Source organism: Halichoerus grypus, chromosome 12 (genome assembly GCF_964656455.1).
Source record: "Halichoerus grypus chromosome 12, mHalGry1.hap1.1, whole genome shotgun sequence".
Taxonomy (NCBI): Eukaryota; Metazoa; Chordata; class Mammalia; order Carnivora; family Phocidae; genus Halichoerus; species Halichoerus grypus.
The window spans coordinates 92,558,618-92,581,715 of NC_135723.1; the positions used below are offsets into that span (position 1 = coordinate 92,558,618).

The window sequence follows — 23,098 nt, forward strand, 5'->3', positions numbered from 1 at the left end:
CCTCGGAGCAATTGCTCTTCGTGAAGAAGCCAGAGCCTGCTGGGGCCAGAGAGAGGAGAGGGGTAAGCAGCCTGAGACGGGGAGCCCTGAGCCCCCTGCAGGTCCCCTGCGAAGACCGTAGGGTAGAGCAGTGATCTCGTGGGCCCGGTGCCGGGGAACGCCCCAGACGCTCGGGGGGTGCTAAAGGTCCAAGGCTCAGGACTATGACAAGGCAGAAACTCTGTATCTACCACACCAAGAGCAGGGCTGCAGAATTCTCTGAGGCTCCGTCTTCTTTCCCAAGGAGCACCCCCTACACCCTCGCCCATCCGGGATGAGACGGGCCGTCGCCAGCCCGAGCACTCGGCCGGGCACCCAGGAGGACCCGTGAGGTCTCTGTCAGGGCTTCTCCGGGCTTCTCGGGGAGAGGCCCCACTGCATACTCCCCGTCTCCCTGGCTGGGGTTCCTGAACACTCAGGACCCACAGAGTCCTGTCCTCCCACATCGACCCCAGGTCCTCCTGCTTCTGGAGTGCTCCAGTCCCAAGCTGGCCCTTTTACATGCTCCTGCCGTTTCCCCCGAGGGACAATCAGAGGGCGCAGCGCATCCCTGCGGGTCCTGCTTGGATGAGGACGAGAAAAAGGGCTTTCTTCCTCGCTTTCCTTGGCTTGGCCTTGTCAGCCTTTAGAATAGGGCAGACTTGGCGTTTCCTCACTCAGCACTATTTCTGCCAGGCTCCATCCTCTCTCTGCCTCCCGACCTTGCACACAAACCCCTCTGAGCCTCAGTTTTGTCCTCTGTAAAATGGAAACTCAGTGAAATGATACGCGTGACACTCGCCCTGTGCCTGCCCCGCAGGATTGGCCAATAAATACTCAGTGTAGCTGCGAACTTTCCTTTCGTACAAGGGCATAGCTGGTTCCACTCTCTAACCGCCCCCCACCCCGCCCCTGCCCCAGGCCAGGCTTCCTTTCTCTTATCCCCAGCCTTGTCCCCACATCACCTGGCACTGGCTTCCCTGCCCCTCGGTGCACCCGGGCTGCAGCTAGCAGTTGGGGGGTCCTGGGGCTGTGCTCGGGCCCAGCAGCCCCCTCCCCTTTCCGAACCGTGCAGGTGGGTCCAGCACTTGTGGGCAGGATACGGCAGCCCCAGCACGAAAGCCACCAGCAGTCTGTGCCCCCGGTGAACGCGGCAGCTCGAGAGCCTGGTGCTCGGGGTGGCAGCTAGCTTCCCAGATCGGTCTCTTGTGTGGCAGGACGTGACCCTCATGTCCTCTAGGGGGTCCGGCCTCCTCATGTCTGCTGGGAGGTCATCCCACCACCTCTGGTCCTGACCCCTGGGGGCCTCCTGTCCAGGACCCTGTAGAACAGCCAGGCCCTTGCCCCAGAAGCTCCTGGGGCCACCTGCTGTCACCCCCTGATGGGCAGGAAATACAACCTGGCAAACGTGCCCAGCCCAGCTCAGCCGTGCCCACCTCCTTAGGGCTGCGTCTCTGTCCCCAAGGGACCCCTGCTTCCCTCCCTGCCCACACCTCCTCCCCTGCCCTGTCCATGGCTGTGGCCTTGACCCCTGGCTGCCTGGGCCTAGGAGCCTGCAAAAATCCCTCAGCCTGCTGGCCGCTGCCCAGGGCCTCCTGCCGTGACACGGTCACCTCCCGCACCTCCGAGGATGCCGGTCTGCCCCCACCTTCAGGTCAGGCCCCTGTGAGAAGCCTCGCCGGGTACAGGGGAGCTGCACCCCCCAAAACAAATGGCCGTAATTAACACGTGCCAGCTCCATGCCCCACGGCCATGAGGCAGAGAGCACGCGCTCCGATCAAACGGCAGTAAACGACGTGCCTGCGAAGGAATTCGGTTCAGTGCTGCTCCAAGACCTTGTTTAAGTGCTTTTATTGTTTCTGTGCGAAAGAACACAAAAGCTTTTGGAAAATTGCTTCAGCACAAGCCTCCCCTTCTCCAGGAAGTGTTTCTGATCCCCCCCATCCCCGGCCCGGGCAGGTTGGGTGGCCCCCACAGTGCCCCCTCCATGTCCCCACTCTGGGCTTCCCGCCCTCCGAGGCACAGCAGGGTCCACAGGGCTCCTTCCCCTCCGGGGCCCCCACTGGCCCGGCGGCACCCCATCCCTCTGTCAATGCCCACACACAGCAGGTGCGGGGGACTTGCTCCCAGTACAATGGTGGTCTAGAAGAGGTGGTCTGCAGACATCCCGGGAGCCTCAGACGTTGCTGAGAGAACCCCTGTAGGACAGATGAAGTTCTTCTTAGGAAAGATATTACAAAGATCTTTAAAATAAATATGTAAAATAAAAGCATAAAGATCGGAACACAGAAACAATCATTTTTCATAGAGAGGAGGGGAGGGAGAGGTAATGTCCCCTCATGTGGCCACAGTCACCCTTTTGGGGTTTTGTCCTACATTAAAGGAACAGTCCAGTATCAGATAAAACAAAAACAAAAATGGTTAACGAAAGTTACGCCCTGAGTGGGGACTGGGTTGAAGCCCCTGAGGGCTCGTGCTCGGCAGCTCTGTCCACAGGAGCCCTGGCGGAGCCCCTAACTAAAGCCTTTGTCGGATGCCTCAGGGGTCCGCAGGTCCAGCTTGCCCAGCAGATGGGGGGATGGGAGGGGAGACCTGGCTGGGAGCACTCAGCCTCCCATTCCATGAGGGATGGGGTGCGGGGCTCTCATTTGCAGGGCAGTCTCCCTGTGACCCTCCCTCCCCACCTGCAGGCCTAGGAAGTGCACGTGGGCAGGACAAGGATGGCAGAGTGACTGCCATCTCCCCCCACATCCACTCCAGGGAGGTGAGCCCTCCACATCTCGAAATGTGGTATGAGGGGAGCATCTGCCAACATCTGCCGTTCCGAAGGCCCGGTGGGGGCCACCTGCAGGCCGGCCGAGCCTTCCCTCTGGGCCTCGCGGCCCCCCTTCACCGAGGCCCAGCCCCCTCCCAGCAAACCAGAGGCTGAATTCAGCGTCTCAGCTCCTCTGAACAGAAATCACTACCAAGGCTCTGAGGCACGCGCTATCTGTGGTTCAGTGAGTCTCCTCTCACGGCCAAATTTAATTACAAAGAAAGGGGGGCCTTTCCCCCAAGAACCTCATTCTTCTATATCCAAGCCCAGTCCTCCAGCTCCAGGGGGAGGGAGGGACACTCTGTTGTGTCTGTGGGCTCGGGAAGCGCATGTCAGCCGTTACTCCGGCCCATGTTTACTTAGCTTCACCACCACCGCCACCACCGTGGAGGCCACTCCTGGCAAGGAATCCTTTTCACTAAAAGACGCCAGCTACAAGAGAAAGGGCAAGGGCTAAAACTGCGTCAGGTGGGAGAGCTGGGGAGGCAGCCACCGTGGAGGGTACGAGGCTGAACACCAGCTCTCCCAGCGTGTGGCCCTGGCACGCAGGCTCTGGGCACCTCCATCTCCTCCGGGGCAGAGTGGGATCTTACCAGGGGACACGAGGGTTCTGGGAGGCTCTTGGCTCAGGGAAGAGTTGAGGCAGGTCACCAAGTGCCTCTGCCCTGTCTTCCAGCATCTACCTTCTAGCACCTTTCTCCCTCCTCTGGTCACAGGAGTGGGGAGGCCTCTCTCCCCGGCATCTCCCCCAAGGCGGCCCCACTGAATTCTTAATTCTCACTGGCACAGCTGTGTCCTTCTCTGCTGGGACGACCCCACGCCTGCAGCTACGGGGGTCTCACAGGGTCCCTGACCAGCATTTGTAGAAACAAGCGAATCTGATTCATGCACTCCCCGCCTCATGTCCCAAAGCAAGGGAATTACAAATGGAGAACTGATTATAAAAGAGAAAGACAGTGAATTGTTCCTTCTGTTTTGTTTTGTTTTCTTTTGTTAATTTTAACTTCAAAAACTTACTCACAGTGAGGGTTGGATATATTTTAAAGGGTAGCTGGATTAGGGGGATTATTTTTTGTAAGAGCAGTAAATGAGTATTTCTGCGTGGACACGGGCGGGGGGAAGTCACCCCACCTCTCTGAGCTGTGGGTCCTCGTCCGTACCGTGGGGGCTGGGGGATTGAACTCATGGACCTTCTGAGGCTCCGAGTCTCTTTATGGTCCTGGGACTAATCTCCCACTCACGTGCCAGGGGCCAGGGTCGGCCACTCTTTTCCCCCGAAGCCAGCCAGCAGACATACTGCCCTTCTCCATTAAAATCTGGTATCAGACTCCACTCGGGCCTCTGGACAGCAATCGTGGGCAAAGGAGACTTTTTTCCTTTTTTTTTAGCTTGGGCCTAGCCCTCCCCACTTATACCCTGAGATGGGAAAAATGGACTGAGCAGGCAAGAGGGAATTTAAAATGAGCTGAAAAAAAAAAAGAAAAAAAAAGAAAAAATCCTGCCACAATAAATCACATCACAGTGGAGATCTCTATCTAACCAGAAAATTCTCAGCCCAGACAATGGCTCATTTATTTCCAACAATATTCAATACAACAGAATTCCAGCCCGACAAAAGGATTTCTACAGGTTCTTGGAGTTGGTTGCAAAGGGATTTAACCTACATAGAAAAGAGAGCTGTTCAATTATAGATTCCCAGGCGTGAGGGAGACCTTTGTAAATAAATTGTAAGGGGGTCTGCTGTAAATGTGGCTGCTTCCCTGGGGGAGCATCTCGCCTCCAGACAGCGAGAGGCAGAAGCACTGTGGCCCTGCCTGGAGGACGTTTGGGTAAATATTTGGGTAGAGACGGCTGCTGCTGGGATGGTGAGGAGAGCTGGTGATCAGAGGGAATGGCCCTCTCTCCCAGGCCCGCAGATGATACATTTCTATAAACATCCAGGCAGGCAGCCTCCAAAGACTCCTGAGCTTTCCAAACACATTTCCTATTCCATGGTCAGCGGGACTGCGTTGCAAGCAGGGGCGGTAAAGAGGAGGCAGGAAACAGGAGGGTGGGGAGGGGTCTGGAAAGCCAGCTTTCTAAATTTAACACACAGTGGCTTTTAGGCCGAGTGGATAAAAAATAAATTCCAGTGCTTAAAGCTCTTATCTTTGTTTACCATTTCCCCAAACAGTACATGACCTGGCCTCAGACTTCTAGACGGAGCAATGGAGATGCACACAGGAATGAGGGACGGGGCTGCTGGGGGCGGAGGAGGGGGGTAAAGAGAGCAAGCGGATCACCTTCCACCCTCACGTGACATTTCCTCGGCCGGCAAGTGACCCAGGACCTGCTAGTGTCACAGGCTGTCCCTGACTAGATGGGGTGGGGCTGAGGGTGCTCGTGATGCTTCGGACCATCCTAGCTGTGGAAGGCACCACGGGGTTGCCCACGTCCACCTCCTTTTGATGAGGGACCCATGAATACCCTCCAGCGACCTTTTCAGATGCTTAGTGACAACTTTTGACAATCTCCAGTGGCCAAGGGGCCTTGCCTATTTCATTAAGTTCTAGTCACTGGAAAATCCTTCCCTATATTGAGTCAAAATCGTTCTCCCTGGGCCTTACACCATTGGGCCTGGGTCCGCCCCACTAACTAGAGGGGCAGCACGTGCTTTTCCTTTGTCGCGTGTCTGCTGCTCTCATTTCTGCCCTTGGCTTGCTCGGGTCCCCCCGCCACCCAGATTCTTTCAGTGTGCCTCTGGGAGGGGTGCGTCAGCCCCAGCTCGCTCCCACTTGCTCCATCCCCTCTCCCGGTGCTCATCTGGAGCTGGCTTTGGTCTCCCCTCCCCCACTCAGCTGACTGAGGCAGTGTCCTTTCCTTGTCCCTAATCTCTGTGGCTGTGTCCGTGGCTGGTGTCCAAGACTCCGTCCAGAGTCCCTTCCTTTCCAGTCCCTCAGCCTCCTTTCCCTGGGTGGCCCTGTGGTTCAGTCCTCAGTGCCCTGCTTTTCTTTCTGACCCCCATCCCAGGGGACTCATCCCCCTCTGTGCAGCTGAGCTGGGCCCCATATCCCCTGGGGCCCCCCCGCACAAGCCTGCCAAAGCAGAGCTCTCCTGGAGGGGCAGCCTCGCCTGGACCCGTCCTCCTTCCAGCTTTCGGCCACCCAGGAATGAAACCTAGGGATCGCTTTCATCACTTCACTCCCTGCCTCCTTACATGTGAAGACTCACCTCCCCTGGCAAGTCTTCCTTTAAAATTATGGGGACTCGGGGCGCCTGAGTGGCTCAGTCGGTGAAGCGTCTGCCTTCGGCTCAGGTCATGATCCCAGGGTCCTGGGATCAAGCCCCACATCGGGCTCCCTGCTCCGCGGGAAGCCTGCTTCTCTCTCTCCCTCTGCTGCTCCCCCTGCTTGTGCTCTCTCTCTCTGTCAAATAAATAAAATCTTCAAAAAATTAAAAAATAAATAAATAAAATCACAGGGACTCTGTCTCAGGCTGCACATGAGAATTTCCCGGGGAGCTTTTAGAACACTACCAACCCCTGCACACCAATCCACCAATTAATGCTGAATATTTTGGGGTGGGGCTCCGGCCTCAGTGGGGAGCAGCCAAGATGGAAAATCACTGTTTATATAGCTTCCCTTTCAACCCCATGCCCACTCTGACTGCTGTACTCTCATCAGAGCTCTTCATTCCTGCCGGGACTATTGCAATAGTCTCCCATCTTATTGTCCTATTGACCAGCTCGTCCAACTGTCCTCTTGTACGTCATTGTCAGAGCACAAAATACCATTTTTCAGCCTGTCACCTCTGCTCATCAAACCTTCAGTGGCTCCCTATTACCATAATAATATATCTCTGAATAAAGAAGTAAATGGTTTCCCAAATACATAGTGAGTTGAATGTATGGGATTGGGTCTTGTCTCCTCTCTTCCCCCCTCCCCACCCCCACACGCTGCTAAGGACATGCCACACCCATGTCATAAACGTACTCACTGTCTACGTGGGGAGAGAGTGAACAAAAAGAATTTCTCTGCAAATTAAATGCAAAACTCTCCCCAGTGCAGAGAAGGTGAGCAGGGTGATTTAACGGTCATTTACTTAGGGGCTTAGTTCTTTAAACATCATATAAAATCGGCTGTTAATGGAGAGAACAGAATCCTAAATATTACATAACAGCAGATAATCCAACGACTCGAATCTAGTTGATCTGGGAATTTTATGCTTATGAGTGCTTATGTCTGATAATTGGGACAATTTTGAAAAACCAGGTGATTAGAAGTGTCTTGTTTGTCCCTGCCTCTCCTCTTCCCTCCATGCCCACTATAGGGATAAATAACTCTGCTCCCCCAATAATACGCCATTTTTTCTCTCAACCCTTTCCTGGAATAGAGACAGTGGTTGGGTTTCAGCATGTTGGAGGGGCAGGCGGAGGGAAGCAGGGGCTAGGGGGAGCCCACAGTGAGATGTGATCAAGGGAACGGGCGTGTGTTCAACAGGTCAGCCATTAAAATTTCAGGCAAGATGTACACCCAATATGTAAAACTGCCCAAAATATCTACTAAAGCTGAACATACACATTCCTTGTGACCCAGCAAATTCGCTCCTAGGCATAGACCCTGCAGAAGGGGGGACACATGGCCACCAAAAAACATCTGCAGCAATGTCCAGCTTTATTTATAATGGCCCCAAACTGGGGCAACTCAAATGTCCACCCACTGTTGAACACGAGAGTGGACACACGTCAGTGCCCCGCCTCACATGTGGGTGAGTTGCCAACACACGCCCAACAAAAGCCTACATCGTGCATATTCTGTTTAGATGCAGATTTTTTTTTCTTTTTAATGTTATTTATTTATTTATTCATGAGAGTCAGAGAGAGAGAGAGAGAGGCAGAGGGAGAGGGAGAAGCAGGCTCCCCGCTGAGCAGGGAGCCCGATGCGGGACTCGATCCCAGGACCCTGGGATCATGACCTGAGCCGAAGGCAGACGCTTAACCATCTGAGCCACCCAGGCGTCCTAGATGCAGATTTTTAAAAGGCAGAGTAATCTCTCGAGTTAGAAGGCAGGATAGTGGTTGCCCTTGAGGGGGGCGGGGGCTGTGACTGGATGGGGTCACGGCGGTGATCCAGAATGCTGGCGATGTCTGGGGTCTTGAGCCGGACGCGGGTACACAGGTGTGCTCGCCTTGTGAAAAGTCACTGAACTCTGCGCTTTAGTTTGTGCGGTTTTTTTTTCTGTCTGCATGCTATTCTTCCAAAAAACATACATAAGGAAAGGGAGGGAGGGAGGGAGCGAGGAAGGGGAAGAGGGAGAGAGGGGAGCGGGAGGGAGGTCGAGGCAGTACAGCATGATGGACAAGTCATGGGATTTGAAGATCTGGATTTAGTTCTGACTCTGCCATTCACCAGCTGTGTGACCTTGGATAAGTCACTAACCTCTCTGAATCTTTTCTTTTTTCATCTATAAAATAGGCAATAAAAACTGCCCTACCTCCCTACCTACCGCACGGTGCAGTTGTCAGGACCCAATGGTATAACAGATGTAAAAATCCTTCTGTGCACAGTCAACTACTGCGAGAGACAAAGCTATTGCTATCTTAGATCTGTGAAGACAGGAATTCCTGGGGGAAGTCAGGGACATCAATAAAGCTCCAGCCAGGGCCATCGGTGGTGAAGGGCTAGCACTTGCGGGGTGTGTGCTTGCGTGTGTGTGTGTGTGTGTGTGTGTGTGTGTGTGAGTGCGCACACAGGCAGGGTTATGTTCTTTCATTACAATCCCCTCACCTAATCCCTTAATGGCCCAGCCCTCAGAGTACAAGAGCTCCTGGAATAATCCACAGGTTTACGTGACATGGGTTCTGTCTCCTTTCCTTTAAAGTGGGTGTAAATAGATACTATATACACTCTCCTAATTACTTTTTCTAAGGTATGGACGCATGGCTGCATCTAAGTCTGCCACATTCTTTAAATTAGCACGCAGGACTTTCTGGGCATCGGCGAGGCAAGGCAGTGATGCTGAAAGATCATCCCTCCGACCCCCGTTGCCTCTTGCCCCCAACCTGGACCAGCTCACACGGGCCCATTGCTGGACTCTCAAAGACAGCAAGTCAGAGCCTCTGTTTAGAGAACCGGTCAGCGAGGAGCCCAGGTCCCCGAGGAGCCGAGGTCCCCGCTCGGGCCTCGCCCGCGGGACTCAGTGCTCATCTCAGGAGACTGGTCACAAGGGGAGGGGCTTTTCTGCTGGGTCAGTGGTCAAAAGGGCAAATCCAGGGTTGCTCCATTTTCCATGGTTTGGTTTCATATTGTCGTCTTATGTTCCCCAGAGAATGAGAGCGAATGGAAATCTTTATTCTTCCTATGGGCTGTATGAGCCCTGGCTGTCCCCAGGCTAGAGTGCCGGGTCTTAAGGGATTTCAAGTTCCCCGAGTCTGGAGGGCAGAACGGAGCCCACTTTCTGTAACACCGCATCCGGCGACAAATGCCCCATTACCAGTCCAACTGCTTGGGGAGGACAAACCTGAAGCCGCCCCCACTTCTGTTTCCTTTAGCAGAATAAGAAAACGTCAATTTTTCTATTAGGTTCCCTGAATCTCCAGGAAAAATCTTTTTGAAAGCAGTGACATTTTTGTTTTCTTTTTCTCCTTTATTCTCCACATCCTATCATGTGCACACACGCAGCATGTGGTGTATGTGTAGGTGTGAGTGACTCAGGGAGGGGGTGTGTGTGTGTGTGTGTGTGTGTGTGTGTGTCTAGGTCTCAGAGAAAATGGCACACAAGAATCTAAATGTGGCAAAATGACATTAATAGGTCAGGAAATAGTATTATTTCTTATTTAAAAGGATTTACCCATAGATTTTCCACGAGGTTCCCTTAACCATCAGGTTTATCCATCACATTTAAATATTGGTTTACAGATCTAAGCTATGTGATAAAAAGACTAAGAGACCAAGGACCTTAGAAATAAAATTAGAAGTTACTGCCCACTGAAAATCAAATATAGATGGAAAAAAATCTTCTGGGAAATTAGGGAACTTTGGATTGAGAATGTAAACCATGTGGCAAAGATTCAGTTTATGTTTTAATCTCTATTTTCCCCAATATTTAGCAATCAAATATTTACTATTTAATCAGTATTTCCCACTATCGGATAATAATAAATATTTAATATCTATTTTCAACCTTCTAAGAGCGCAGTTACTTATTTTATGAAATAAGTCCCAGCTGAAATAAGTTTTATAGGATTTTAAAATCACTTTCTTCCTTAACACGTCCTTATAGAGTCATTTTAATACGTGCCACGGAAGGCCTGGTGGTGAAATGAGCTCCCTGCCACGGAATACATTCAAACAGAAGGATTATCTGCTCATTTGGTGCATTACGGTTTCCAGAGACCCGTCACCTTACCGTCTCCTTCGCCCTGCCCTGCGAGCTGGGCATGACCCCAACTTACAGGCCCGGTGACCTGTTGATGTTGCCTTGGCAACCGGCCCCAGGCCACAGCTGCTGGGTGATGGATCCAGGACGGAGACCCTGGCTGGACCCAGTGACCACCCCGAGGCATGGCCAAGGTCAGGGAGAGAGGCTGCAGCAGCAACCATCCCCGTTGGGTGGGAGGCAGGACAGGTTGATTCTAATTCTGAGTAGTATGGCCCATGCAACAGGAGTCAGGGAGAACCCTCAGGGATCCCTTTTTTTAACGTTATCTTCTGGAGACACAGATGCTTAAAGTGCTTCCTGGCTTGAAATGAGAGGATACTCTGCTCAGAAAGCCCCCTGGGTTCTCCTGACATTCCAGGCCAAGCGGGCCCTCCTCAGCCCTTACCAGCACAGAGGGTCTGAGCACCAAGGGCGACAGCAAGGGAGGGGCTGGGCCAGAAAGCGCAGCTCCCGGCTCCCAGCCTCCTGCCTGCGAGGATGGCGCTGCTATTTTAAACATGTTTAATTCTTTAGCGCAGCTCCAAGTCTTTGCATGGAGCTACTCCACACACTACTGTTATTTACATTGCTATTTAGTGTTTCAGCTTTTTTTCTTTCTGAAGGAAAACTTTAACCTAGACAAATTAGAAGACCACTTGGGAGAACTCTGTCCCCCTCACCCAGCGTCCATGAGAGTCCACTGCGACCCCTCTGCTTTCATCCATTTCCCCACCTTCCCTCACTTCCAGGTTTTGTTTTTTTTTAAATCCCAGATGTCCTATCATGTCATCGGTAACTATTTCATTCTGTATTTCTAAAATACAAAGGCTCTTTTCTAAAACAGGACCACCATACCATCATCACACTAAATACAAATGAACCATAATTTCCTAAGTGTATCGAATTGAATACCCAGTCAGGGGTCAGGGTCCTGTGATGGACCCATGGATTTTTTTTTTTTTTTAGATTGGTTTGTTTGAACCAGCATCCAAACAAACCCACCCACTTTTCACTGGCTTCTTCTATTCATCCTAAAGATCTCAGTTTAGGCATCACTTCCTTTTGTCAGCTTCCCTGATCCCAAATGCCTGGGATGTCTGTCCTCTGTTCTCTCACAGAGCCTTGTGCTCACCACTCTCTAACCCTCCCCATTGCTTTGCGTCCTGAGATGGACGGTGAGGTCCAGGAGGGTGGGGAGGGTCCCCATGTGTCAAAGTGATGTGCCCTGTGCCTAGCACAGTGCCTGGCCAACAGTCTGCACCAACTCGGCACATGTCCAACGAATACATGAGTGAATGAGTTCTCAAACAGAACTCTGTTTCCCATTCCTCCTAAGTCTGTTCTAGAACACGTTCCACATTCAGTATAATGATTTGCATAGAAGGCAGCTTCACCAAAGAGCAGAGACTTGATCATTTTTGGATCCTCAGCACCTTGCCCTGCACCTGACAGGCTAAGTAGGGGCTTATGGAGGGACTGCTAAATGAATAAGGACATGGGTTTTCTACTTCAGGTTCTATCTGTGTGCTTTTGGCTTCGAAGGCTTCCCTCTCTGGGTCTCATTTTTCTCATCTCCATAATGAAGAATTTGGATTCACGATTCCTAAGTCTTTCGGGGGTATAATTTGTGATTCTGAGTAGGGGCCCAGCGTTGCTGGGGAGTCCCCATTTGCCGTACACTTGCTGCCCTCTGCTGGCGGGACTGGTGCAGGACCCCTTTATCCCCAATTTTCCTGAAAAGGACTCAGGGAGCCAAAGGTCCAGATGGGTGGATGGTCTGTCAGTGGGATAGGGACTTGAATTTCATTGCCTCACCTGGGTTTGATTAAAATGTGCAGGCGTGAGCCTCCCTCCACCCCATCTGCCCACTTCTCCCGTGGGAAGGATCCCTGGGGTAGATCACAGAAGGACTAAGGCAGCGAGTGGTCTCTCCCCAGGGCTCACATTACAACTGCTGGGGGGGGGGGGGTGTTGGGGGGAGGGCTTCAAAGGGAGAACTGGTGCCCAGGCCCCACTTCAAACCAACAGATGAATCCTTATATATTAAAAGCCGTCCCACTGCTTCTAATGTTCAGCCACACTGAGAACCACTGGACTAAGCTGATATTTACATGTGTATCTTGAGCCAAAAGCTTAGAAGTACAGTAGAAAGCTCATCCAGAGAAAGAATAAATGAAGACTTTGACTTTATAATATCAAATTCCCTTAGCCTGCTTTTAAAGGCTTTCTTTCTCTGACAAATGCTGATAGCTTCTAAATCACAAATTTTGTCTGGGGAACCAATACCATTTACTGCTAGGGACGCTGCTTGCAGATCTGTTTTTTTGGTTTCTTTTTTTTTTTTCTTTTTGAGATTTAGTTCTATATTTTGGTACACAATACCACCATTTCTTATTTATTTATTTTACATGTTCTGCATTTGGTAAGTGTCCTTTGGTGGCAGGTAACAGAATTCAGCTGTTGCTAACTGGGGCCATAAACGAGAAAGTGCTTTAAGAGTTCTGATCCACCACCCACGGGGCTACTTGCAACCAGAAACCGGTGCTCTAAGGGACACCAGGATATGGTGTCTCTCTCTGTCGTTTGCCTCTGCCTCTCTGCACATTTAATTCATTTCTTCTGTCTCACAGCCAACTGGAATTTTCTGCTCATTCATCCACAAGGCAGAACATGGTCACCAACAGATCATGACTCACCAGTGTTCAGTTTCCACCCGCTGGACCAAAAACTCCTTTTTCTCTGCACTAGATCCAAATTTCCAGACTGGTGCCCTTGGGTCAGAGGCTCACCCTCGGGCCAATCAACCGTGGCCTGCATGGCCAACTCCACCATTCTTTGACATAAAACGGAACTATGGGGCCCCTCACTCAAAAGGCAGGGGCAAGTGCCATTAACAGTAGATACAGAGGTTCTCCCTTTTTTCTTCTTCTTTAGCATGAATCTTACCATTCACCTTTACGTCACGCAACGCCAGTTTTAAATGTAAATATCAGAGCATTTAACTCACATGCAGAATCACTGAAATTACACAATTTGTATTTTGTGACTCACAGGCCAGAAGAAACAAGCACAAATCAAACTACTAAGCATTAGAAAGAAGAGAGGTGCCCCAGGGTCCCCAAGGAGGCACTCCCCCATGCAAGGGGGTAGTGCGTGGGCTGGGGAGCCAGGCCCTCACGCGTGTCTGGGGGCCCTGCCCCCTTCTGCTAGCCACTAGACCCATGCAGGGCATGGTGTGGCCAGCTGCAGGCCCGAGAATGGTTCTCTGAGGCGGGGGCCACTCAGGGCCCCTCCGTGGACAGCTGGGGGCCTGCAGCCTGGACTTGCCCCCAGTGCTGCCCTCTGCCGCCCTGGGAAGGGGGGGTCAAAGGAAGCGAACCTCCAAGCTGAGGATTGCTCTTGCAGCAGCACTATCTGGTTGAGAGAAAGAAGGTGGTCACCAACCAAGCAGGTGATGCACTCTGGCTCTGTAGGGAGTGGGGTGAGCGGGAGGACTTGGGGAAACCCAGCAGAGCCGCGAATAAGCCTCCATGACCCCATTCTAACCCTCCCCCCCCATCCTTCTCCCCAGCTCACATCCCATGTGTCCCTCCTCCCCAGGCCAGGGGTGACAGCGAGGGTGACAGTTTCACTCCAGTGGGCACTGTCCAAGGGACCCTGGGGTCCCCCCAACACAGGGTGCTGGGTCATGCTTCTCCACGCCTCCGCCCTTGAGTATCTAATCTGCATTTCCCGACCTTTCCTAACCTGACTGAAGAGCAAAATCTCCTTGTCTTCATTTGTATTTTTCATCACGGCAACTTTATTTCTCCTTCTATGCTCTGCCCGTTCATATCCTTTGCCCATTTTCCTAATGAGTTTCTTTTCTTACTGACTTAGAACGGCTCTTTGGGTTTTGTCACTATGCGTCTTTTATTTCACTAGAACTTTTTTCTTTTTTTTTTTTTTTTAAGATTTTATTTATTTATTTGACAGAGAGAGACACAGCGAGAGAGGGAACACAAGCAGGGGGAGTGGGAGAGGGAGAAGCAGGCTTCCCGCGGAGCAGGGAGCCCGATGCGGGGCTCGATCCCAGGACCCTGGGATCATGACCTGAGCCGAAGGCAGACGCTTAACGACTGAGCCACCCAGGCGCCCCTAGAACTTTTTTCCTTTATCTGCGATTTCACGCTGCATTTTTTAACTTTATGATGTACCAGTTACTGCCCCCGTGGTCACCCCTCCGAGGCTCGGTTTTCTCATCTGAGAGATGGGAGAGCGGCTGCCTCGTGGGTCTACAGGGAGGATTAAGCCAGATCGTGTCTATGCAGTGTGTAGCCACCACGCCACCCTCTCTCCATCAATGCTCGCAGCTACGCCTGCCGCCGTTGCGTTAGAACCAAACTTCTCTGTAGGACACTCCAAGGTCCCCAAGTCGCAGGCTGGCCGGGCTGGTCCGCGGTAACATACAGCACCACGACACAAGTCCGAGGGAACACGCGGGGTGCTGACCTAACGCAGCTTGGATTGTACTGACTGCATTTTGCCGAGTCTCCGTTTATGAGCCTGCGAAGTTGGAGCAGGACTCTAAAGCTAATGGAGAAGCCAGAAAGCTGTGGGACTCAATGGGACTCAACTTTCTTCATTTGTCACGACCCCCCTCTCCCCCAGACGGCCCCTGACTACAGCAGCCTCCAGGAAGGCCTGCCCTACCTGGACATGGTGATCGCGGAGACCCTGAGGATTTACCCACCGGCTTTCAGGTATGCCTGAGCTCCCCCACCTCCTCCCCCTGCCCAGGCCCCCGCAACCCAAAGGCCCTTCAGGACATCACTGTCTAGGCTCCTCACCAGTCCTCAGTCTGTCACCACCTGCGTTATCGAGAATGCTGGACTCAGGTTCCTGGAAGGCAAGGCCTGAGTCTTGGGTTTCTTGGGTTTCAGTGGCTTCCACAGAGTGACCATAGCAGTAAATGTCTGGCTCATTTTCCTCTACATTAACTACCTTCTCAAAGGTTCACTGGTCTGTTCTTAACATGACCTTCCTCCCCAACCCAAGCCAATCTCCTTGGCCTCGTAGCCTTCAATGGCATTTGCTAGTCCTCCTGCCTGTTCGTCCATTTGTCCATTCTTTCATTTGGCAACTATTTGTTGAGTCGAATGCTGGGCCAAGCATGGGGAAATCGGCCGTGTACAAAACAGATAAAACCCCTGCCCTTGGAGTTGATGTTCCAGGGGGAAAATTCCAAAGTCTGGGAGGCTGCTCCTCACTCTCCAGCCACCCACCCCTGCCCCATCCTTCGAGCTCCAACCCGACCCTCGCTACCCCGGGCAGTTTGCCTCTCCTCCCCCAGCATTTTCGAGCAAACTGTACTTCCTATTACATTCTTGGACACTTCTCACCCCCTCTGGAACATCTCGCCCGTGGACATCTGCTCACACCACCAACCTGTAAGTGCCTCGAAAGCAGGAATCTGGTCTTCTGCTTCTTTCCAACTCCCCCTAAACAAGGCAAAACATGGAGCACAGGATCTTAACTTGGGCCCCCAGGCCTTTAGGGAGGGAAACAGTGACCAGATTTCAGGTTCTAGAAACAAGAAGCAACACAAAGCATTTAACCTATCATAAGTTCCACTCTGCAGGTCTAAAAATTAGTATACCCCATCATCCATATGGAGGTACCTTTTGCCATTCTAAAAGAGAAAATGTGGATGCTTTGAAGATATCTCATTATATTCCAAACCAAAAACATCATACAGAGTGTGATTATAGATATTGTCCAAAGTGTTTGGACCCGGAGCAAATACAGAGAATTCCAGAGATGTGAGTGGAATCACATGGTCCTCAAGCACACAGGGTTTCAGGGCCCTGAAACCCCAGCACTTGCCGGGCCGCTCTCCTGACGCCGGCGTTAAGACCGATTCTGTGGGCCTTCCCTGATTTCCTTGGGAGCCATGGCACTGTCATCCAATCCTGCTTTTTTAATGATTTATATCCAGCTTCCCTCCAAGGGAACTGTGGGCAGCTGCTATACACATTAAAATGAAGCTCAAAATAAGACATTCAGTGATAGAACAAAGGCCATCCAGGGGGAAGAAGACTTTACAGGACCCCAGAGAGGGCCGATAACGGGGGTCAGGTCCCCGCTCGGGTGCGCGGCTCCTGCCAGAGAGGAAAACCAGCTGAGTTGAACAGGCGCGTTCTCTGGCAGGAGGAAAGTCTATAAAGTGATCAAAGACAGGTCCTTTCCTGGATCTAAACCCAATCAAGAACTCGACGCGTGAGACCTTGTAGCGGAGATGCGCTGAGTGACAAAGTGAACAGGCTCTTCAACACCCAAATGCTCTGATCGATTCTCCGAGTGACCCTTAGAAACAGTACTGCGTAAAAGGCGGCCACACGGCTCCGGGGAACCAGCAGTGGGTGATCTCACTCGAAGGCAGGACAGAAATGAGGGAACTGGGATGAACTGGTTGACTCCCTCATCAAGTCACATAGAGTACCAGTGCTCCGTAATCGCAGAACAAATTCAGACAGAAAGTCGAGAGTCTCACACCTCTGCCCTTCGTGGGCTGTGTGACCTTGGGTAAGCGCTGTGCTGTTCTGTGCTTCTGCTTCCTGGGTGTTCAGTGGGCACACAATGCCTGCTCGCCCCCCCCACCCCCAACGAGTGGTGAGAAACAGTGGGACAGAACTTCTGAAAAGCTGCACACTCTAAGTCATATGTCACCTAACGTATGAGGTGAAAGCAAGAAGGACTGCCCTTCCAGGCGAAGGGCCAGCTTCCAGCCCGCTCCGGTCCTGGCAAGCCACGAGCTCCTGGGCCTCACCCTCCTCCATACCTACTCTGCTGGAATTTTTTTTTTTTTTTTTTTTTTTTAAAGATTTTTTTTTTTTTTTTTTTTTTTATTTGAGAGAGAGAGAATGAGAGAGAGCAAGCACATGAGAGGGGGAGGGTCAGAGGGAGAAGCAGACTCCCTGCCGAGCAGGGAGCCCGATGCGGGACTCGATCCAGGGACTCCAGGATCATGACCTGAGCCGAAGGCAGTCGCTTAACCAACTGAGCCACCCAGGCGCCCTCTGCTGGAATTTTTAATCCTATCAGCTCTGCGGACTTCTGTTAACAAACAACAGAAAGGAGAGAGCCAAGCCATCATTATTCTCAGCCAGACGAGAGGCCAATTCGCTTCAGCCCAGGCAACAGATTTGGGGGTGAATACAGATAGAATGCGAATTTTATTTATTTTATTCTACTTTATTATTTTAATCTCAGAAAAGTGCATTGTCTTTTCCCAGGCCCTGACGCACCTTGACTGATAACCATTATCCACCAAAAAAAAAAAAACTCAGAATGGCCCCTGTAGAAAACTTACCAACTCTTGTTGAAGTATTATTAATGTGAATCCAGGATTCCATGCAGTATACATATTAATAGCATTGGTAGCTTAGGATCCGAATGGGGGCCCCCAAGTCCTGGCTTCTCTTGTTACATTAAAGGTTCCTGACAGAGTAATGAAGGCTGCCAGGAGCCTCGGGTTGCTCTTAATTCTTTTTTATAAGCAAGAACAGAATATAATGGTAATTAGTATAATAACTTTATCTCCTCTGAGATATTTAGGAAAGTCCAGCCCTACAATTTGAAATAAAAGCCAGCATAATTTTTAATTTTTAAAGTAATTATCTGTATTACGAAAATAGTAGGCTTGTACTTAAAAAAAAAAAATACAAAAACCAAAAAAGCCTAAACAATACAGAAGGATCTGAAGAAAAAGTTGGCACCTCTGGTCCCCTGCCATCCTCCAGCCCAGTCCCATCCCTTAGAAGAAATCATGGTGGAAGTTCAGGTATTCTTCAGAAATTTTATATTTGTGTGCAAACATCTATAGTCTGGCCCTTAAAAATACAGTGTAAAACGGACTGTGCCATGGCATTTGGTAAACAATCTGACCAGAAGTTTTGTCCTCAGTAGAAGTTATCCATAGTGACACAGACAATGAATGGAGATCAGATGTTCAAACCCAAATTTCCTTTAGGTAAAGCGAGGGGGTAGGTGAGGGCCATTTAAAGAGGCTTAGCCATGGACAGAAGATGAGGGAAAGTGTGGCCAGGGTCATAACCCAGCAAGCCTCCCACAGGGAGAAGCCCTTCAAAGGTACCCGTGGGTTCCCCCAGGCAGGCCTAAGAGAACTCTTCAGGCTTGACGGATGAATGCATATTCACTGAGGGCCAAAGGAGTCTAAAGAGCTTGGAGGTTTCAGGGTTGTGGGCAGTAGAAGGTTAAGGGGCAGGGGGTAGAAACCATCCTGGTCACCCCTGCAAGAGGGCTGGGCCTCCTGTCCCCCTACCCCCCATTCCACACTTCAGGCTCAGACCCCATTTGCCCCAGCGCGCTGCCGGCAAGCTCTGCTTGTTGCTGTGCATCAAGGCAGGGGTGACCGACATGTCCCCACAGGTTCACGCGGGAGGCGGCGCGGGACTGCGAGGTGCGGGGGCAACACATCCCCGCGGGCACCGTGGTGGAGGTGGCTGTGGGCGCCCTGCACCACGACCCTGAGTACTGGCCACAACCGGAGACCTTCAACCCAGAGAGGTGAGCTCAGTCCCTTCAAATGGGCGACGCGAGTGTAAGGCGCTTGGGGGAGGCGGCCAAGGGGAGACAAAGATTTAGTAAAGTTGTCCCCAGTTAAAAGTCATGGAAAATAGATAGTCGAGAGACATAATTTCCAAAGGACATAACTGTACCATTTTTAAAAGGCCCGAACAGAATGCAGAGTTTTCGCATTTCAGCAGCCCTGAGTGCAAGTAACAGGGCAATTTCTAATGGGTGTCCTCTGTTCAAGCCAAGAAACGGGACACAGGATCGAATTGCTGGTGTGCACTGGAACGTAACAAAACATCATTTCCTTTTTTAAAAAAAATCGGGAGCTTGTTCCAAAACAAGAGTAATCACAGAAATTTCTCCCCGAACTCAAGAGATCCAGCTATGCTAACAAGGTCGACCCAGATCCCCACTCCTTGGTCCCCTATGTGGATTGGGTCCCTTGTCTACATTTCATTTCTAGGCTCCCGGGTTGAAAATGTCTGAGCAGGCATCCACACCCTCCTCATCGGAATCGATGGCTACCCCTTCCTGGTGTGATCTGGCAGTGGGGAGGGCTGGGCAGACAGACCCTGTTTCCACCTTGAGGAATTTCAAATTCCCGTGGAAAGAGGCCCCACCCCTACGACCCCGCCCCGGGGAAGCCATGGGCAGCGGGACCCAGATAAATAATTTCCGGCTGAACGCGGTGAATATCGAGCGCCAGGGCTGAAGCCGAAGTGAGCTGGCTATTATAAGACAGTGTGGGCACCCAGCTCTACTGTCCCGGAGCACAGGTGGCAAATGCTATGTGACAGCAGGTAGGAGAATTCCTGCAGCGGCCCAAACACAAAGCCCCCAGTGGTTCCAGTTTCACCGCGGGAACCGGAGAGGCGGGTGTGGGCAGGGGAGCCGGCGGCCAGGGTGGCCTCCGTGGATAAACCCGCACGACGCCGCCTCCAGGCAGGGCTGGTCCCCAGGGATTCTGCTCAGGGAGCTGGTGACGCCTGGTGTCCTGTTCTGGCTCATGGGGAATCTGGAGCCACCTGTGGATTCTTAAGACTTTTATCCTGGTGGATCCTAGTGAGCCTTCAGATTCATTAACAACACAATCCGTTCTGGGGGCGGGGGGCAAGAGGGCCTTCCAGGTGATCCTTCTCCTCCGCAGTCCGTCTAGGGCTTTGCGGGATTGAGGAGAGGGCGGGACGGAAGCTCAGGGACAGCGCGAGGGCCCGAGGGGACAGGAGTCTGTTGACGGAGACGGGGTTCAGGCCCACGTGCTGGGAGCGCGGCCTCAGATGAAGGGGCCCCTCGGCCACTGCGAGCGGCTGACGAGGCCCCCCCGGGAAGGGAGGCGGGTGTCCCGGGGCCTACCCTGACCGCCCGCCCCCCCCCCCCCCCCGCAGGTTCAAGGCCGAGGCGCAGCGACGACGACGTCCCTTCACGTACCTGCCGTTCGGGGCGGGCCCGCGGAGCTGCCTCGGGGTGCGGCTGGGGCTGCTGGAGGTCAAGCTGACGCTGCTGCGCGTCCTGCGCCGGTTCCGGTTCGAGGCCTGCGCGGAGACGCCGGTGAGGCCGCGGCTCGGGGCGCCGAGGGAGGGGGCGGTCCTCACCCCGGCTCTCAGTGCCGGGCCAGTTCCTCCGGATCCGCGTGAGGGGGGTGGGAATAATCACACCTTCCCCCCCTCCCCGCCCCGGTCCTGTTGTGTGAGGGTTGAATGGGTCCGCACAAGTGCTCCGGTACGCGCCTGGCACAGAACCCGAGTCTGCGTTCCTATTACTACGACCGACCTCCTCTGTTCTGCGAGGCTGCGCCTGCGAGGCTGGAGCTCTTCCCTGTTCAGCGAAGAGGACCCAGGGATCCCCCAGAGTAGGTTGTATTATTCCCATTCTTCAGGTGAGGAGCTAAAACAAAGCTCAGAGAGGTTAAGTCACTTGTCTGAGGCCACGCACCTGGGCTGCAGGCTCTGTGAGGGCAGGAACCAAGTCTGTCTGTCCTATTCACTGTTGCAGTCTCCAGCACGAGGAACGGCGCAGGTGCTCACGCGTTCACTGAACGAATGTTAAAGAGCAAATGAACGACTAGCCAGGGAGCGAAGAAACGGGTTCCAACCAGATGTGGCGCGCCCCCCAAACCTCCCTCCTTCCTCTCCCTCTAGCTGCCTCTCTGCCGTGTCTGTGCCTACACAGCCTGAACATGGTGCCCCTCCATGCCTGTTCAGGAGGCCTCTGCACAGCCGGACACGAGCATGAATGGGGGCAGGTACTAAGTACACAGTGATGAGTGGACAACTTCTAGAGTCCGAGAGTGACATTGCCTCTGACAAACAGAGACTGGGTTCAAGGCTGGAGAGAGGGAGGGGCAAATTGGAAACACAGAGCCAAACCAACAGAGAGAAGGGCAGGCCCCCAAATGACTGAGGTGTTCCGTGTGTGCAGGACTTCCTTTTGGGGTTTGTCTCATTTCCCCTTGATCTTGACAAACGGTACAGCAGCCTTTGTCCCAAAACCCTGCTTATGCCTGGCATTCCCCAGCTCAAGAACCAGGCATGAGTCCCTGAGCCTCCTGGATCTACGGAGAGCTCGTCTGAGCCCACTTTGTGTTTTCTGCCCCAACTTCCCACTCTGGGAGGGTTTACCCACTCCTCCCTAGCTGGAATGCCATCCCCCGCCTCCACTTCCCTGCCCCCAGCCTAATCCCATCTTCCAAATCCTTTAGTGTTCCCTCAGATCCCAAAGTGGCCCTTGAGAAGTCCTGCTTACAGGGCTTCTCCCATTCCTAGCCCCACCTCAGGTGTCCATTCCTCCAGGAAGCTCTCCCTGACTTTGCTAGCTCCAACTGATTCCTTTTTGGAAGTCCAATGGTGTTTCCAGTTTGTCTAGACTGGTGTTAATACAGTAGCTGCTAGTCACATGTGGCTATGTAAATTTTAATAATCAAGTAAAAAACTCAGCCCCTCATTTGCGCTAAGCATATTTCTAATGCTCAGTTGCCATGCGCGCTACTGGCTACCATACGGGATAGCACAAGTTTAGTTCATCTTGTTTCTTGGTGATATAACTTGTCTCCCATTTGAACTGTAGCCCCCAAAGACATCTGAAAAGCCCACCAAGACCCCAACACTAAGGCCCGGTGATTCTTCTTTCCCTTAAATCGTTCATTCACATTAGCCATTGAACCATCATTTTACACAGGACTCAAGGGGACATGCTGCTTCTTGAGTAATTCTTTGGCTTTTCTTCCAAGTCCCCAGTCCACCATCAATCTGCCTTGTAAGTTAATGAGGAAAGCTTTCTGAATGGCGGTGAGGCTAGACCACGGCACACATGAGAAGGGGACAGTATGAAGCCACTCTCCCAAAGCCCCTTGGAAAGAGAGGGGGCTGCTCAGTTACCACCAGGGCACCGGGGAGTGAGAGGAGGGGAGGTGAGAGAGTTTGAGGCTTTGCTCTTCACTTTCCAGTTGTGTGACCTTGGACGAGTCACTTGGCCTCGTTGAACCTCCATTTCTTCTTTTGCAGAGTGAGATACTACTACTTCTTATGCAGGCTTCTTGGGAGGATAAATGCTAAGTTCCTTACTCAGCGGCAGCATTTTATTAACATGGGAAAGAGGGTCAGGCACCAGTGTGCTGCTGGGGCCCCAGCCCCCAGTGTCCCAGAGATGCAGCTTTGCCGGCTTCTCAGGGCCATGCTAGGGAGGCTGCTTTGCTCACTCAGCCCTGCTGTCCCTCATTTCCACAACCCCAGGCCCAGTTCCAAAGAAGTTTCCCTGTAGATGCAGTTAGCTGTAACCAGTCTCTTCATCTCTCTTTTAGGTACCACTGCAGCTAGAATCCAAATCTGCCCTAGGTCCAAAGAATGGCGTCTACATCAAGATTGTCTCCCGCTGACAGTTAGTGTTATGAGGACACTCCCAGATTCAAAGAAAACCTTCATGTGGAAATTCAGATTTTGGGCAAAAACATCACTGAAGCAATTGAAAGAGTCCCTGACATGCAAGTATAAAAGAGGTCTTTATATAATATTTCCTAAATGCTTAATAAATGTTTGTTGCACTTAGTTTTGACTTTGCTGATGATGTACAAACCACTGATCCACCTCTCTCCATCAGGGATTGCTGATAAATAAGCAAAAAATGTACTTTTGCCAAAATGACTGAGAACTCGGGGTTTTGAAGGAAGTCCTGGCCTCAGGATGGAAGGAATCTATAGGGCAGAGGACACGGGGACGCTCAGGTGAGCTGCCCTGGATGGCACCAGCTCCTGGGCCTCTTCAGCTTCTGGTGCACTCGGGGTGTGTGACTTAAAAA

The 23,098-nt window shown here is 52.1% G+C and overlaps 1 protein-coding gene across 1 annotated transcript in view; it reads left to right on the forward strand.

The window, feature by feature from the left end:
* The window catches only part of TBXAS1 (thromboxane A synthase 1), a 157,787-nt gene extending 134,939 nt beyond the window's left edge, over nt 1-22,848 (forward strand). Inside the window, exons 11-14 of the mRNA XM_036123789.2 lie at nt 14,882-14,973; nt 18,662-18,799; nt 20,194-20,356; nt 22,605-22,848. Of these exons, the coding sequence (XP_035979682.1) occupies nt 14,882-14,973; nt 18,662-18,799; nt 20,194-20,356; nt 22,605-22,679 (468 nt within the window). The 3' untranslated portion in view covers nt 22,680-22,848. The remainder of the gene's footprint in view (nt 1-14,881; nt 14,974-18,661; nt 18,800-20,193; nt 20,357-22,604) is intronic.
* The last annotated feature ends 250 nt before the right edge of the window (nt 22,849-23,098 follow it).